This window comes from Heteronotia binoei, chromosome 6 (genome assembly GCF_032191835.1).
Source record: "Heteronotia binoei isolate CCM8104 ecotype False Entrance Well chromosome 6, APGP_CSIRO_Hbin_v1, whole genome shotgun sequence".
NCBI lineage: Eukaryota > Metazoa > Chordata > Lepidosauria > Squamata > Gekkonidae > Heteronotia > Heteronotia binoei.
Window position 1 is genome coordinate 83188785 of NC_083228.1, and position 16200 is coordinate 83204984.

Sequence of the window (16200 nt, forward strand, 5' to 3'; positions counted from 1 at the left end):
GCTTTTATTTGGGCAGGTAGCTTCAGTAGCTCAATACAGATCTAACAGAAAACATTCAAATCTTTCCCACAAGGATTTTTGCCTCTGGCCATACTATGGTGCTGAGATTTGTTCTTACCTCTTTTGCCTTGGAGTAGCAGCTAGAAGGAGGTGTTCATTCCAGCAACTTACTACATGCTTCTGTACAATCATACCCTGAACACATCTTTTACCCACACCCTAGCAAGTCTTCTGTCAATACCAGCAGTTGGATGGGGAAAGATAAACAGGGCTCACTCCAGACTTTCTGTGCAAAACCGTTGGTCACAAACATATCCAAATATGCAAGAATCACCCAAGTTTTCCCACTGTACCTTCTGCCACCTCCCACTCCTTGGATGACTTCCTGTAAACCCAACAGGATCACTGGAGTGAGGTAAAGGACAGCCTCCAAGCTATTTTTTAATGGAATGTGCAGCAGGTATTTGAACTCTGATGATGCTAGGGAAACTAGAGACCAATGGCTTACACATAATTCACACACTTTAGAGAACTTGCAGTAGAATGCTGACTGGGGCAAGAGCTGCACAGTGTCAAAACGTTCGTGTTTTCAATACCAGTCAGCATCTATATCCTCATTTAGAGAGACTGATGAAGAAACACTGAAGTCATAGTCACAGAGCTGAAGTATCAGAGTCATTATTTCCTGTGTCATGCATACACCATTGTTCTCCAGAAAACTGTCACGGACACACCATAAGCAATTTTCACTCTATGACTTGTCAGTCTTCAGCCTATTCACTGAAAGCCTAAAGAAAATCAAACCCAGCTGACAGTAGCTTTAGATAAAGCTATATTCTACATTGTGGTGACTCATACCTTTAGGGACTGAAACAAATGTTTTACAAGAAGGTTGAAGGAGAATGTGACCCTTACCTAGTAGAAGCACTGCCAAAGAAGAATGAATTATTTCAACAGTCCTGAACCAATTCAAGAATAAAGGAGATTGCTCCAAAATATACTCTTGTTCCACCTATTCCTTTGCATTCTTGTGGAAGATCAAATGCCACCAGCGGGGCCAGAACTCCAGAAACCCTCCCACTGTTGCTCCTCCAGCACCAAGAATATCACTGCCCCAGACACAGTGTACCATCTATAAAACTGTGACATTTTATAAACTCCAGTTATTTGTGACTTCTGTAGGGGCCAACAACCCAGACTTTGTCAGCACCAAATCAGAATTTTGCTAGGATTTATAGTTGATTTGCCAACCAGAGTTTGTAGTAACATCTGAAAACACAAATTACAGGTTATTGCACAGCAGTGCCCCTTGAAAATGTCTGCCCACGCTGGCAGGGAAGATGTCCACCCTTCCTAAGAGATGGAAGAGGTAAAAGCAGCAGAAGAAAACTGGAGTTTATACACAAACTGCTGTTATGTTATCAATGTCTGACAGTGGTCCTAGATTCTCAATAATCAGAAGAACTGGGAAAATGACATTATGAGGATTCACAGTGTAAGCAAACTTCCAGTTAAAATTACTACCACAAAGCTACCCACCTGAATCTACCATAACACTGAGAAGGAGTTAGAAGATTAACTTCTGTCCTCTGAGAGACTAACAGATTGTAGCTAGTTGTATAGAGGCTGGATTTTCATAGGCTAAAATTAAGAATATTCAAATTATGAATCTTTTCATCACGAAAGCAAAAAATATCAATTGGGCCAAGTCATTTTAAATATGTTCTCCAGAAAAGCTCATCTTTTTATTTACAGTGTTTTCTATTTGTACATATTTATAGCAACATCAAAAAGTATTCACAAAGCTTCACTGAGTGCAAAATGCCACTTCAAAAACCACCTATCATCCTAATATTTCACCAACCTGTTTCCCAAGCATTACCCAGATTGTCTTAGCATAGTTTCTATCTGCCTTTACATTGAGGGCCACGCTACTAAAAAGCAACCTCCAAGTGTGAAGATGAAAATTTGCACATCTCAGCTGTATTCAACACAGTTTTAGGCATATCTGTATTTTAAAGTAAATGGATATGCATATGGCTGATGTAGGCATCACAACAACATCAGAAGTGCATGTGTAATAATAATCCAGAGTGCAAAAGCAGCAGCCAGGCTGAGGGAGTCCTCCCCTCTTCCCACCCCTTGCGCTGGGGAGTGGATTTGGACAAATCTGACAAGTAAGTGATTTTTCTCAGTATTATTAAGGCTACAATCACTTTAAATGATTTAAATAAGGCTTTATTTCTGAGGTACTAGGTTAGCAGGTGGGCACACAATGTGCAGACCAACAGAAGTCCAACCCCAACAAGCGTGTAGCAATGACACTGAGAAATGACATCACTTTTTACTATCCCTGAATCACTATTACTTGCCTTTCAGAGTAAAACAATAGAAAACTTATATATAAAACTCTTTTTTTTTGTTTTGCAGCTCATTAATATTTATCATCAAGGGTCCAATTCTATCATCTTAACATAATCAATGAGATCTGACTAAATATGTGAATGGTTAATTATATAAACAGTCTATGGATGACTAATGAGTGAAATGTAACCCACTGCCTCTGACTGGGGTCCTTGTCCTTTCATGCAAAGACCTGTGGGCACAAGCCGCAGAAAACCCACTTGATGAACCAGAAGGTGTGAGACAGACAGCAAGTGGTTTGCAGAATCAAAATCCACTGTCATCATGCATGTCTGGAATCCTACAGAAACCAAACAAAAGCAGAGACTCATTTATAACCTATTCTTTGACAGGGCTTCCTAGTATTCTTTTCTACCACCGTGCAGTTCCAAAAACTGCACTCAGTTTTCTCCCCACTATAATCCATGCATCACAGGTTCAAGTCATCTAAGAACAATGCAGAGTTTTATAATAAGTGTAGTTTCTGAGGCAGCAGTGGCACTGGCACAGGGAACTATATATTTTTTTTGCTGGCATTAGGAAACCCATCAGGTATGATATCCACAAGTTCAACCTTCCAATGTACTTAACTGAAAAAGACTCCACCTTGGGTTCTGTGAATTCTGTTGCCCCAAGTCCAGGGAGCTGGAGCTTGCAACACATGGCAGTAAGAGGCTAACTTTAGTCGTATTACATGTGCTACCAGTTATCTAGATCTCATCTCATGTTGTTTCAAAAGAGAAATATAAGTACATTGACGTGAGGTTAACAAATGCATATATTTTACTTAAAAACATTCATCTGTTCAAAATAAACTTCATGGGACAAAACTTTTTAAATAACATTTCAATTCAAATTGTATATAATTCTTTAAAGATTTCATACAGCGAAGAATGGTTAACCCTTGAAAATCTGTAGAAAAAACACAAAGAGGAAAACAAAGCTCTGAGGTATCACACCCACCCAGACACAGCCGTACCAAGGCTGCAGTATAAGCAGAAAACTGTAGGCCCAAAGGGGAAAAAGATGATTGATTGTTCTATTGGAGTCCAGGTAGCTCGGGGGGGGGGGATCCCAGAATAGTCCTCTGAGTAAAGGAACTACCTCAATAAAGTCCTCAAGTGCATTGGAGACCTGATCACTTAAACTGCTCCTGCCAAGCAGCTCCCTGCACCTGAGAGAAATGCAGCCCAAGGTGCCTTGTGCAAAAGATAAGGAATTAGGCGCGGCTATTTCCCATTATTCCTTATAATATAGCTTTGAGAGTTGTACAAAAGTTCAACTTGTCTTTGATCATGCAAGATACTGCTGGAGTGCTGTCTTTGCCCTGTAAAGAGAAATATTCTGTCAGATTTTATTTCTGAGAAAACACATGGATAGTTAGAATGCTTTCTTTAAGATCAATAAACAGCAGACTGAAATAAGGTTAACTGGACACACCTGAAGTATCTCACAAAATCAGAAAACAGCTATTCAAATCAGAAATGACTTAAAAAAAACCAGGAAGTTAAACATGTGATTTGTAGTTTGTTGGGAAGAACCAAAGCAATACTACAAGAAACCTGCTAGTATACCATTTTAGCTATGCCTCTGGTTTAAGCAAAAGGAAGAACCCTACTCCCATGAAGTGCTAATCCCTATGCTCTATAAAAAGAAACTTTTTTTTCAAATATATCTCAAGATATCAGTCAAGCAAGCTAGCCATATATATTCTAGATATCCTGATTATTTCAGACACTCAAAATAATAGGAGAGATTCAGAAGTTTGGGGAAAATTAAACAGCATCTAACTTTATGATGTTGTAAGCCGCCCTGAGTCCGCTTGCGGAGAGGGCGGGATATAAATGGAAAGTAATAAATAATAATAATAGTAATAAATAAATAATTATCTATGTACACTACTGCAATGAACATACATATTTTAATACAAATCAAGCTCTTTTAAATCTGGTTATGGAGTCTTTTTGTACTTACTTGTCACAAAGATTTGGATCTGATGACTGACTCAATTTGTGTAGAATATCTACTATTCCAATATCTCTGAGTTTATCCTGACGTTCTTGGGAACCTAATACAATAATATGGCATAGTGTTAATAGTACTATTTTATGAGATAGATTTAAAGAGTTACAGGATGGGTAGTAAAAGGTTATACACAGAAACTTAGATCAGAATGCCAGTTAGCTTCAGATGCTGTGAATGCTCTTTTCCCATGTATATACTACCAGCCTAAATTAAGAACAGAAGGTGAGCTTTTTCTTAGTGGTAGATCCTATATTTTGGAAGTCCTGCCAAAAAGGGTTTTTTTAATGTAACCACCAGAGAAGAAGCATGTGCACTTGCAACTCTAACCAAAAAAATGCTGACCAATCAGCATTACAAATGGACATTTAAAAAAAAGAACGAGCAAGAGAACAGGAAGAAAACAATGGCAGGAGAACATAGCAATGATGGGAGAATGAAGGGGGGGAGCAAAGCAATACTGACAGAAGTAGGGTGGGAAAAGGAGGAGGTAGGCAGGAGTGGTACAAAAGGCAGTGACAAAAACAGCAGTAGGGGTTGGCAGCAGCAGCAGTGTGGGGAGAGGATGCAGGGATCAGAGTAGGTAGCTTGGAATAGAAAGCATAAAACATGAACTTTTCACTCTAAGCCTCCATCCCTCAGCCATGGGGGAAGTCTGAGCCTGGAACACAAAATATATCCACCTGCCACCCCCCATGATCAGTTGGCCAGATGGACTGGAGCTAAAGAACTCCCTATATTTTCACCTTCTGTCCCACCATTTGCTAGTGGAGTGGGGATGCACTTGAACTGAAACAGTAATGTGCTTTCAGTTCTAAGCCCCTCCCCCCCTAACACAACCCAAGCCACTAGTTAGCTAAGTGGGGAAAGCGTGAAGTGTGCCCCCCCCCCCAAAAAAAATAGCTGGCTGGTGGGGCAAGCTGGCTGGTTTCATTAGTTCTTTTCCCAGAAAAGTGTAGCTGGTGGGGAAAGGCATTTCACTGCCCTGCAAATTCTTCTGGATCTGGTTTTGCATTATCAAGTTCCATACTAACTCAACAGTTGATAATAGTAAGTTTATGACAAAAGTACACCTTTCTACAAACAGTAATTTCCAACAAGCAATAACTTCTTTTTTAGTTCTTCTACAGTGTAGTAGTCTAGACATAACAGTACATATATCTTCTGGCCCATTCTGTTACTGTAAATACTTCTTTTTCCCCCATTGCCAATATCTAACATACATGATTCTTACTACTATCTACTCCTATCTAATACTTTATGTAAGTCATTAGGAATAGCCAATGGCCCAATTCACGTATATTTTAATAATGCTATACGTTACATTTTTAATATTTGAGCACTATTTTTCTTTGCAACTGAATATTTCACTATTGATAGTAAGATATTTTTACACTACCAGAGGATTACACCATTGAACTTTAAGTGCTAACTAAAGTTTGTTTATTAGAAACTAGTCAGTAGGGATGGGCACAAACCAAAACACAAAGCAGAACTCATCACAAATTTTGCCCTGTTCATGGTTTTTGATCTTGAAGTTTGTGGATGAAGAAGAAGGCAGGGATATAAAGAGACTCCAAGTCCCTTTAAACCTCTGCTTTCTGTTCTCTGCAAAAGCTGCAAAAACAGCTGAGTGACTGGGAGTGCTACTCAGCTACTTTCTGGGGGATTCTTGTGCAGTCCCTTTAAAGAGATTGCCCAAGACAGCCCGAAAGAGCTGAACAGAAGAAAGCAGGCAGCTCCCCACCACTTTGCTGTTTTTCAGGCTTTCTTTAAAGGTTAAAGAAGGGGTGGTTAAACTTGTTGAACATAAGAGCCACACAGAATAAATGTCAGATGTTTGAGAGCCTCAAGACATAGTCATTGAGGGAGGAAGCAAGGCAAACAGATGGGGGAGAGAGGTGGAAAGAAAGCAACTTTAACTTTAAATGCATTTTCCAAGCTGCCAGCTGGCTTGGCTTGGAGAAATGATTTAAAGGGACAAATGCCTTGTTCCAAGCTGGCTGATGGGGTGATGGGGGCTTCATGAACCACACAATGTGTGTGAAGGAGCCATATGTGTCTCCCAAGCAACCATTTGGCCACCCCTGGGTTAAAGGGACTGTACAAGACAGCCCAAAACAGCTGAGCAGAGTGAAGCAGGCTGCCCCCTACCACAGCCAAGTTGGATCAGGCCAATGGCCCATCCAGTCCAACACTCTGTGTCACACAGTGGCAAAAAAAATTATACACACACACACATATATATACATACACACTGTGGCTAATAACCACTGATGAACCTCTGCTCCATATTTTTATCTAGCCCCCTCTTGAAGCTGGCTATGCTTGTAGCCACCACAACATTCTGTGGCAATGAATTCCACATGTTTATCACCCTTTGGGTGAAGAAGTACTTCCTTTTATCCGTTTTAACCCGACTGATCAGAAATTTCATTGAATGCCCATTAGTTCGTGTATTGTGAGAAAGGGAGAAAAGTACTTCTTTCTCTACTTTCCCCATCTCATGCATAATCTTGTAAACCTCTATCATGTCACCCCGCAGTCGATGTTTCTCCAAACTAAAGAGCCCCAAGCGTTTCAACCTTTCTTCATAGGGAAAGTGTTCCAACCCTTTAATCATTCTAGTTGCCCCTTTCTGGACTTTTTCCAATGCTATAATATCCTTTTTGAGGTGCGGTGACTAGAATTGTACATAGTATTCCAAATGAGATTGCACCATCGATTTTTACAGGGGCATTATGATACTAGCTGATTTGTTTTCAGTTCCCTTCCTAATAATTCCTAACATGGCGTCGGCCTTTTTTTATTGCAATCGCACACTGTCTTGACATTTTCAGTGAGTTATCCACCATGACCCCAAGATCTCTCTCTTGGTCATTCTCTGCCAGTTCACACCCCATCAACTTGTATTTGTAGAAGAGATTCTTGGCCCCAATGTGCATTACTTTGCACTTGGCCACACTGAACCTCATCTGCCACGTTGACGCCCACTCACCCAGCCTCAACAGATCCCTTTGGAGTGCCTCACAATCCTCTCTGGTTCTCACCACCCTCAACAATTTAGTGTCATCTGCAAACTTGGCCACTTCACTGCTTACTCCCAACTCCAAATCATTAATGAACAAGTTAAAGAGCATGGGACCCAGTACTGAGCCCTGCGGCACCCCACTGCTTACCGTTCTCCACTGCGAAGACTAGTCATTTACACTCACTCTCTGTTTCCTAATAATTAGTCAGTTTTTGATCTACAAGAGGACATGTCCTTTTACTCCATGACTCTTGAGCTTACTAAGGAGCCTTTGATGAGGAACTTTATCAAAAGCTTTCTGGAAGTCAAGGTAAACAACATATAAAGCTGCCTTATACTGAATCAGACCCTTGGTCCATTAAAGTCAGTATTGTCTTCTCAGACTGGCAGGGTCTCAAGCTGAGGTTTTTCACACCTATTTGCCTGGACCCTTTTTTGGAGATGCCAGGGACTGAACCTGGGACCTTCTGCTTCCCAAGCACATGCTCTACCACTGAGCCACCGTCCCTCCCCCATCTATTGGGTCTCCTTGTCCACATGTTTGTTCACCCCCTCAATGGAATTATAAACACTCAGGGACTATGGTCCCTTTCAATGGGGTTTGTAGAGCCACAAACCAGTTTGGTTTGCGAATGAACCTTCTGGTTCATTGCATTTTTCTGGTTCATGTCCATTCTTAGCAGTCAGTACTAGCAAGGAAACTGAAAAGGAACAATGCATGTGAAATTTGTGGCAGAGGGGAGCACATAAATTCACAGCTTGTTTACAGCTTCTTTCTGACTACCTTAGTTCAGCCAGCCAATGATAATTTTCTTTTCCTTGTTAGTTCCTGGACTACTTGTAGTTTCTATTGTGTATTTCTTTGAGAACTCTTCTATGGTGCTTCTTAAGTAATCTTTCAAGGAGAGGATTCAGACTATATTTTTACACAGCTTTTCCTGTGTTTATAATTTCATTATAATATTTATATTATAGTGTTTATAATTCCATTAATGGATATGGATAGTAATTAATGGAATTATAAAGTATGAGTGGGAAAACGTAGTTTTTTATTTGTTAGGTCTTCATAAAAAACAGGACTCCCAAATTCATATAACTAATGCCATTTGCAGCAGAAAGACAATAAATGTTAAGTCAATGGAGCTCCTAGGTGGAAAGGGTTTATAGATGTTAGATTAACACTAGTCATGGTAGTAGACGGTTGCTACAGAAGGAGGAAACTGAGAGCCAATATGTAACTATTGTTTCAAAGCCACAGGCTGGCTTTCCTAAAGGATATGGGAAGTAACTATGGCTAGCAAAATGTCGTCAGTCCTGTTTGCGTATGTTCTGAATGAACCAAGAAAAGTAGACTTGTGATATACCTGTAATGTTTAGTGGTGGATATCAATGGGAAACTCATCCAATGCATTTATACTTTTTCACCAACATTATGTCTTCCTATACACCTTCCTTAGTGGGCAAAGATAATTATATGGCCCTTCCTCCACCCCGCCCCCAGGCCTCTTTTTTTAAAATTCCATTCCCCATATCTAACATTGTAATGGGTTCTATACAGTGCCCTTTATTTCACAATTAACAGGTTCAATAAGAGGTTCCTTTCTTAAATTAGGGCAGTCATACAGCCTCTGGACTTCCCATAAGAATCACACCATCTTACCTTCTTCTTCATTCCATATAAGATTAGACACACAAAACATGGCAGCAAGCTGAAGTTTAGCATTCGAGTGACTCTAAATTTGAACAAAAAGCCATTTAGTTATACACATTCTTAAACAATTATAATTATCTGACCGTTTCTCTTAAATTATCAACCTTGAAGCATACCAGAAGGTGCTCATTGCACAAATCACAAGAGGCAACTGAATAACTGACATGACAAGAGTCATTAGGCATTACATTATAAAACCAGAATTTCAGTACATGTTATGCTACATTATAAAGCCACTGTTTCATTCCAGCTTGGTTCAGATATCACATGAAACCATGGTTTAATTAAATTAACAATGGTTGGTATAGTTATGTAAATGTGTGATGGACTGCACATGAAAAACAGGTTTTAAAATGCTGCTAGTTCAGAGAGTGTGTGAGGTATGGAGTTAAGCTTCCCTGGCGTGGAGAGCTTGTTTGATAGGCTGTTATACACACTCAGATTGGCCAGTGGCAGCTAAGAGAAAATATATGATCAGCTGTGTACTGGAGGAAAAAAACCTTTCGCCTGGAATCAGGAAGCCACTGAGTTGGCTTCTGACAGAAAGATGGCTGGAGTCAGTGGTTCTGACAAAATTAGTCAGACAGGTTCTTCTTCTGAGAAAAGAGACTCCTTTTCCCTATTCAAGTAGGAACTTACCTGAGAGAATTGTGATTCTAAGTCTAGAGACCTAAAACTGCTTTAGACAGACATCAGTACTGAAAGAGAGATCTGGCAAAGCTGACTGGGTTGTTAGGCTGTAACTTCCAATCAAGCCAAACAGAAAAGGGTTATTGCTTCTTATGAGAAAGAAGAATAATTTCTGCAAATTAAAAAGAGCTGAGCTCTGAAGAGAACTCTGGTCTGTGGTGAAAGGAATAAGCTTTACACACCTCAGGAGCAACACTCCCTCTAAACTGTGGAGTCCTGTGAGCAAAAATTCTACTTTGCAAGCTATTGGCATTAAAGTTGTGAACTCCTGCATAAATTAGTTTGCTCTGGAGCCATTTTTCCTGAGCTAAGTCAAAAATGTGAGATCCTGAAGTTAAAAAACTAGCTAGCTCACACTAACATAGCTTAGAGGGTACACTGCTCAGGAGTTAGTAGAAATCTGTGATTTCAAAAAGGAGAAAGTTAGATACTCAAGAAAGAGCAAATCTTCAAGAAACTCTGTGAAGTAATTTTGAAACTGCTGAAATGTACTAAGCAAAATACCTCCCCCTGAAAAGATCTAGAAATCTCTGAAAATAAGCTACATACTCTTGTTGGTTTTAAGAATTCATTCCTGTTCAAAATGTAATTTTTACCTTAGCATTTCTAAACCTTGACTTCTCCTATATAGCCCCTTCCTGTTAAATAAAAACCTTTTATCTCTTTTGAAAGTTATACAGTCTCAAGTGCCATTTCAAAGGATTTAAAACAAGAAGGCTCCTGTTTTTCTCTCAAGTTCTTCTGCTGGTCAAAAGCCAAATTAAATCTCTGACAAAGGGTGGGACAGTCAAGATTTGTATGGCAAAGAAGAAATTCACACTAATAAGGGGTGGCTCAGAGACAAAGGGGAACTAAGTTTTGGCAGGAAATATTTGCCTGGGAGTTCTATAGTGACAAAGGTCCACTACAGAAGGCTACTCCACTAACCAATGCTCCCTCTAAGCTGTGGAGCCTTGTGAGCAAAAATTCTACTTCATGAGCTACTGGCATTAAAGTTGTGAGCTGCTGCATAAATTAGCTTGCTCTGGGGCCATCCATCCTGAGCTAAGACAAAAATGTGTAAGCCAGAGGCTAAAAAGCTGTGAGCTAGCTCACACTAACTCAGCTTAGAGGGAACACTGCCACTAACTACTGTTAGAGTCCATCAAGCCAGGATTAATAGTTGTTGCCAATTGATTAACCACAGTTAGCCTTAACTACAGTTTGGCACATGAATGTGGACAGCATGGCTTGTGGACATCTGGCATCTCTCTCAGCACAATGCTAGCAATGGTATCAGATGAACCAGCATACCAGGTGATGTAACCAGCATTTGTCAAGGTAGAACAGAACGATCATCTGTGAACTGAATCCTGGTTCATACACAAGCAGGAAAAATAAACCATGGTTTCCCATTATGGTTGACCTGAGAGTGAGGATATCTACTCTCCTAACAAGAGGGTGATAGCAGGATCAATATATGTATCCCAATTCACATATCAGCTGTGACTTCCATTTGCCCAGGCACTTGCATTTGAACACCAGCACAACAGAGACTGAAGGCTTCCAAGATAGGAGGCTTCCAAATGAACTCCAGACACAAGGAAGCACGGCATGATGTGTTTGTGCTCATTGTAAGAGGTTTGCTGTAAATATTTGGCTGAAATGTGAGAACATTTTGTGAGAACATCCTTGCTGTGTGACCTGTAATCAAAATATCAACTGTTCAAGAAAAACAAAGTTTGACCACAAAGTCTTAACATGATAGTTACTCAGGGTTTTCTCCCTGTTCCTTTTGTGTATAAAACACATACAATGTTTGGAGAAACTCTCTAGCAATGTTCTCATTGCAGCAGCAAAAAATAACTGAGAAGGGAGGCATGCTCTTCCTCCTCTCAACGTGATGTAAGTATGGGTATAATCATTAGAACTGGCAAAGGAGAGTGCACCTTGTGCTCTGGAACAACTGCACACCTGGGCCTATGCACATTGTTTTCATAATAAGACTGCATAAAAGCAATGAAGAACAATAATCTGGAATTATATAGCTATCTATACTTAATGTCTTTTTATTGAACTTATCTGCCATTCACCAAATCAGCTCACTGGTGCATCTATCCCACTGACTGGACACTTCTATTTATAAAAGCACTCAGGGCAACTAACAGAGACAAATAAAGTTGATAAATAAAAACAAACTAAAATAATAAAAAGAACAACAAAATTAATAAAACAGCAGTAGTTCAAATCCTTCCCACAACCCTTCAAATTCTGTCTTTAAAACCTTGGAGCCATGGAAAACCGGCATAATAAAAACAGCAGCACTGATAAAAATAGAAAATATAGTGTCAAAAAAAGTTTAATTTAGCCCCTTTTTGAAAGACTTCCAGTGAAGAAACTGTCTGAAATAGTCTCTTAAGGGTTATCAAAGAAAGTGTCAATTTAATTTATAAGAGGAGAGGGTTCCAGAGGGCAACCATGGTCATGCCCCTCTCCAATGTACCCACCAGTTATATCCTGCAAGGCTGACACCAGAAAAGGTTAACTTTTGAATATCTCAAGCTATGGGCAGATTCCTCCTGGCACCTGATACCTGAAATCCTTTCATAATTGAACCACGGACTGAGTCAGAGATCCACATACAAAGGACATGCTTTACCACTGAACTACAGCACCTTCCTAATGCGTTATGTATAAAAAAGCAATAAAAATATCAATAAAATAAAATTACTTACCATGTAATACTTAATTTTTTGCAAGATATCATCATTTGTCATAATTAATTCTTTTGCTGTTGTTCCATCTGCTATGTTGGCAAGTATACATAATGTCTGAAAAGGAGGAGGAGGAATACAGAAGAACAGTAATCCATGACACTCAGAGAACAGTCCAGACACTGGAGAGTCTAGTTTTCTCTCCTTTTAGAAGAAGATGATATTGGATTTATATCCCGCCCTCCACTCCGAAGAGTCTCAGAGCGGCTCACAATCTCCTTTACCTTCCTCCCCCACAACAGATACCCTGTGAGGTGGGTGGGGCTGGAGAGGGCTCTCACAGCACTTGCCCTTTCAAGGACAACCTCTGCCAGAGCTATGGCTGACCCAAGGCCATGCTAGCAGGTGCAAGTGGAGGAGTGGGGAATCAAACCCAGTTCTCCCAGGTAAGAGTCCGCACACTTAACCACTACACCAAACTGGCTCTTTAGGACACTATTCTTTGTGCAGACCCAAAAAGATAAAGGTCAAAGGGTGGGGAGGACATTTACCAGGTGTCAGGAGGAACTCTGTCCTGAGGTGATCTTCCAAGATTGTTTTAGGCTACAAAGTATTCCTGTCATGCCCAAGGAGTTGCAGACTACATGGTAAACAACCTCTCAGCTTTTACTGGTTTTTCTTTGCCCTCTCAAACTTCCAACCACAGCCAGTAGAGGGCTGCACCTGAAAGCCTCTCTGATGCCTGGGATATCTCCTGGCAACATACGGGTAGTATGTTTGGCACAATCCTAAACTTGCAACAGGGTTTGCTTCTAGAAGGCTTTTTGATTATTCGTATTTTTCTGGAAGTGAGGAGAAAGTCCCTAACTGTGGGCAGGCACATTGTAGAATCCCCACTCAATTTGCATCTTTAATGACTACATCATCCAATGGGAAATCACAAAAAAATTAAAATATTTATATAACAATATACCTAATCACTCAAAATCTATAGGTTAAATGAGTAGAATCATAGAAACATAGAGTTGGAAGGGATCTCTAGGGTCATCTAGTCCAACCCCCTGCACAATGCAGGAAACTCAGGAACACCTCTCCTTAAATTCACAGGATCTTCATTGCTGTCAGATGGCTATCTAGCCTTTGTTTAAAACCTCCAAGGAAGGAGAGCCCACCACCTCCCGAAGAAGCCTGTTCCACTGAGGAATTGCTCTAACTGTCAGGAAGTTCTTCCTAATGTTGAGCCGGAACCTCTTTTGATTTTATTTCGACCCATTGGTTCTGGTCCTACCTTCTGGGCCACAGAAAACAATCCCACACCATCCTCTATATGACAGCCCTTCAAGTACTTGAAGATGGTGATCATATCACCTCTCAGCCACCTCCTCTCCAGGCTAAACATCCCCAGCTCCTTAAGCCTTTCCTCATAGGACTTGGTCTCCAGACCCCTCACCATCTTTGTCGCCCTCCTCTGGACCTGTTCCAGCTTGTCTATATCCATCTTAAAATGTGGTGCCCAAAACTGAACACAATACTCCAGGTGAGGTCTTACCAGAGCAGAGTAAAGTGATACCATCACATCACGTGATCTGGACACTATACTTACGTTGATACAGCCCAAAATTGCATTTGCCTTTTTATCCACCACATCACACTATTGACTCATGTTCATCATATGATCCACGAAGACCCCTTAATTCTTTTCGCACATACTACTGCTAAGACAAGTCTCCCCCATCCTATAACCATGCATTGGATTTTTCTTACCTAAATGCAGAACTTTACATTTATTACTGTTAAAATTCATTTTATTGATTTTAGCCCAATTTTCGAGCCTGTCAAGTCCTCCTGTATCCTGCTTCTGTCTTCTTCTGTGTTTGCAACCCCTCCCAATTTAGTATCATCTGCAAATTTAATAAGCATTCCCTCTATTCCTTCATCCAAATCATCGAGTAGTATCATCTAAATAAGTAAGAACTATATCTAATTCCCTAGCCCTAGATGCAGCTCCTTAAATCCATAAATTAAGGGCCTGTATTGATAAAAGGGATATTTCCTTTTATCCTGGAAATATCCTGGGGGATATCCAAGGTCTGTAAAAAAAAAATATATATATATATATATATATATATATATATATATATATATATATATATATATATATATATATATATATATATATCAAAGTTTTAGAAGAAAAACTGGAGATTTTGTAAAGCTCCCAAATCCAAGTGAACTTGTGCTTGCACAGACATCACAACTTGAATACAGCATATCCTACCACAATAATGTTAGCAATTTCATTTATTTATTTATATATTTATCTTATTAGATTGATATCCTACCCTCCCCCTTAATGCCACCAAGTGGCTGGAAGATGATGCCACTAGACCAGGGGTGGCCAAACTTGCTTAATGTGAGAGCCATATAGAATAAATATCAGATGTTAGAGAGCCACAAGGCATGAACCTCAGATGTTAAAGAGCTGCAGGACAAGGAAGAAAGGAAGGAAAGAAGACATGAAAGAAGGCGAACAGATTGGGGAGGGAGAAGTGGAAAGAAAGCAACTGTAAATGCATTCTCCAAGCTGCCGCTTGGAAGAAGTGATTTAAAGAGACAAATGCTCCAAGTCAGCTGATGGGGTGATGAAGGCTTCGAGAGCCACACAATATGTGTGAAAGAACCACATATGGCTCCCAAGCCACAGTTTGGATACCCTTGCACTAGACAGAAGGAGGAAAGGGGGGGGATGAGGTAAAGCCAGCACCACCACCGCTACTAGAGCAGTAGCCACCACTACCAGAGCTACCACATGAGCCCAGCAGGCAGACGCAGCAGCACTGCAGGCATGCTCACCAGCTACTGCTGAACAAGTGGACAGCCCAAGTGAAGAAGTAGGGAGCATGAAAGAAGCAACAGGCAGGATGGCTAGCAGGCTGTGAGCAGGACAACAGAAACAAGGAACACGAAGCAGCAGCAGTAATGGCAGGGGGAACAAAACAGTGGGATGGACCAGAAAAGGAGGGGCCAGGAAGGGAAAGTGCTCACACAGGAGCAAGAGAAAATGAGGTAGGGGAAAGTGGGATTCCATCCCTGCAAGTCTCTTAGATCTCCTGTTCATATGTGCACAGGCTTTGTTACACAGGCTACAAAACTGAGGTTTTCTAGCTACAGAATTTTGATTATTTTTCACAGAATTCATTATTTTTGTTTAGCACAGAACTATGTACAATCCTACTTGTACCGATACATATGTATGACAACTGTATACAATACCTGTTCTTTGACCTCTACATTGTGCTCTCCTTCCAAAATGAGGGTCACTGCTTGCATGATTTGTTTGCCATGAGTACTTATGATCTGATCTATATGCTGTCAAAAGTTATAAATGTGAAATTAGTAAACCACTTATTTCAAAAGGTTAAGAGACTGAAAAACAAAATTTACTGAACAATTTCTTGAGCAGAAATCTCAATTTAGCATTTGATGACTGTTGCTACCCACCTAAACTAGCTGGGACTTTTGTCCTACTTTACATGGATGATGCTGTTTTGTCATGAACCAGGATTGGTCTGCAAAGGGCTTTGCAATCTTTCTTCAGTTACTGTTTCCAAGAAAGTTTGGTGATTTAATGACCTAAAATCTAAGATCTT

At 40.3% G+C, this 16200-nt stretch overlaps 1 protein-coding gene across 4 annotated transcripts in view; it reads right to left on the minus strand.

Moving 5' to 3' along the window:
- Positions 1-1719: 1719 nt before the first annotated feature.
- The window catches only part of ARMC8 (armadillo repeat containing 8), an 82303-nt gene continuing 67822 nt past the window's right edge, over positions 1720-16200 (minus strand). For all 4 annotated transcript variants that reach the window (XM_060241970.1, XM_060241973.1, XM_060241972.1 and 1 more), the window contains 5 exons: positions 15824-15919; positions 12572-12667; positions 9117-9189; positions 4378-4471; positions 1720-3730 (listed from right to left, as the gene is read on the minus strand). In XM_060241970.1, coding sequence (XP_060097953.1) covers positions 3697-3730; positions 4378-4471; positions 9117-9189; positions 12572-12667; positions 15824-15919 — 393 coding nt within the window. In that variant the 3' untranslated portion in view covers positions 1720-3696. The remainder of the gene's footprint in view (positions 3731-4377; positions 4472-9116; positions 9190-12571; positions 12668-15823; positions 15920-16200) is intronic.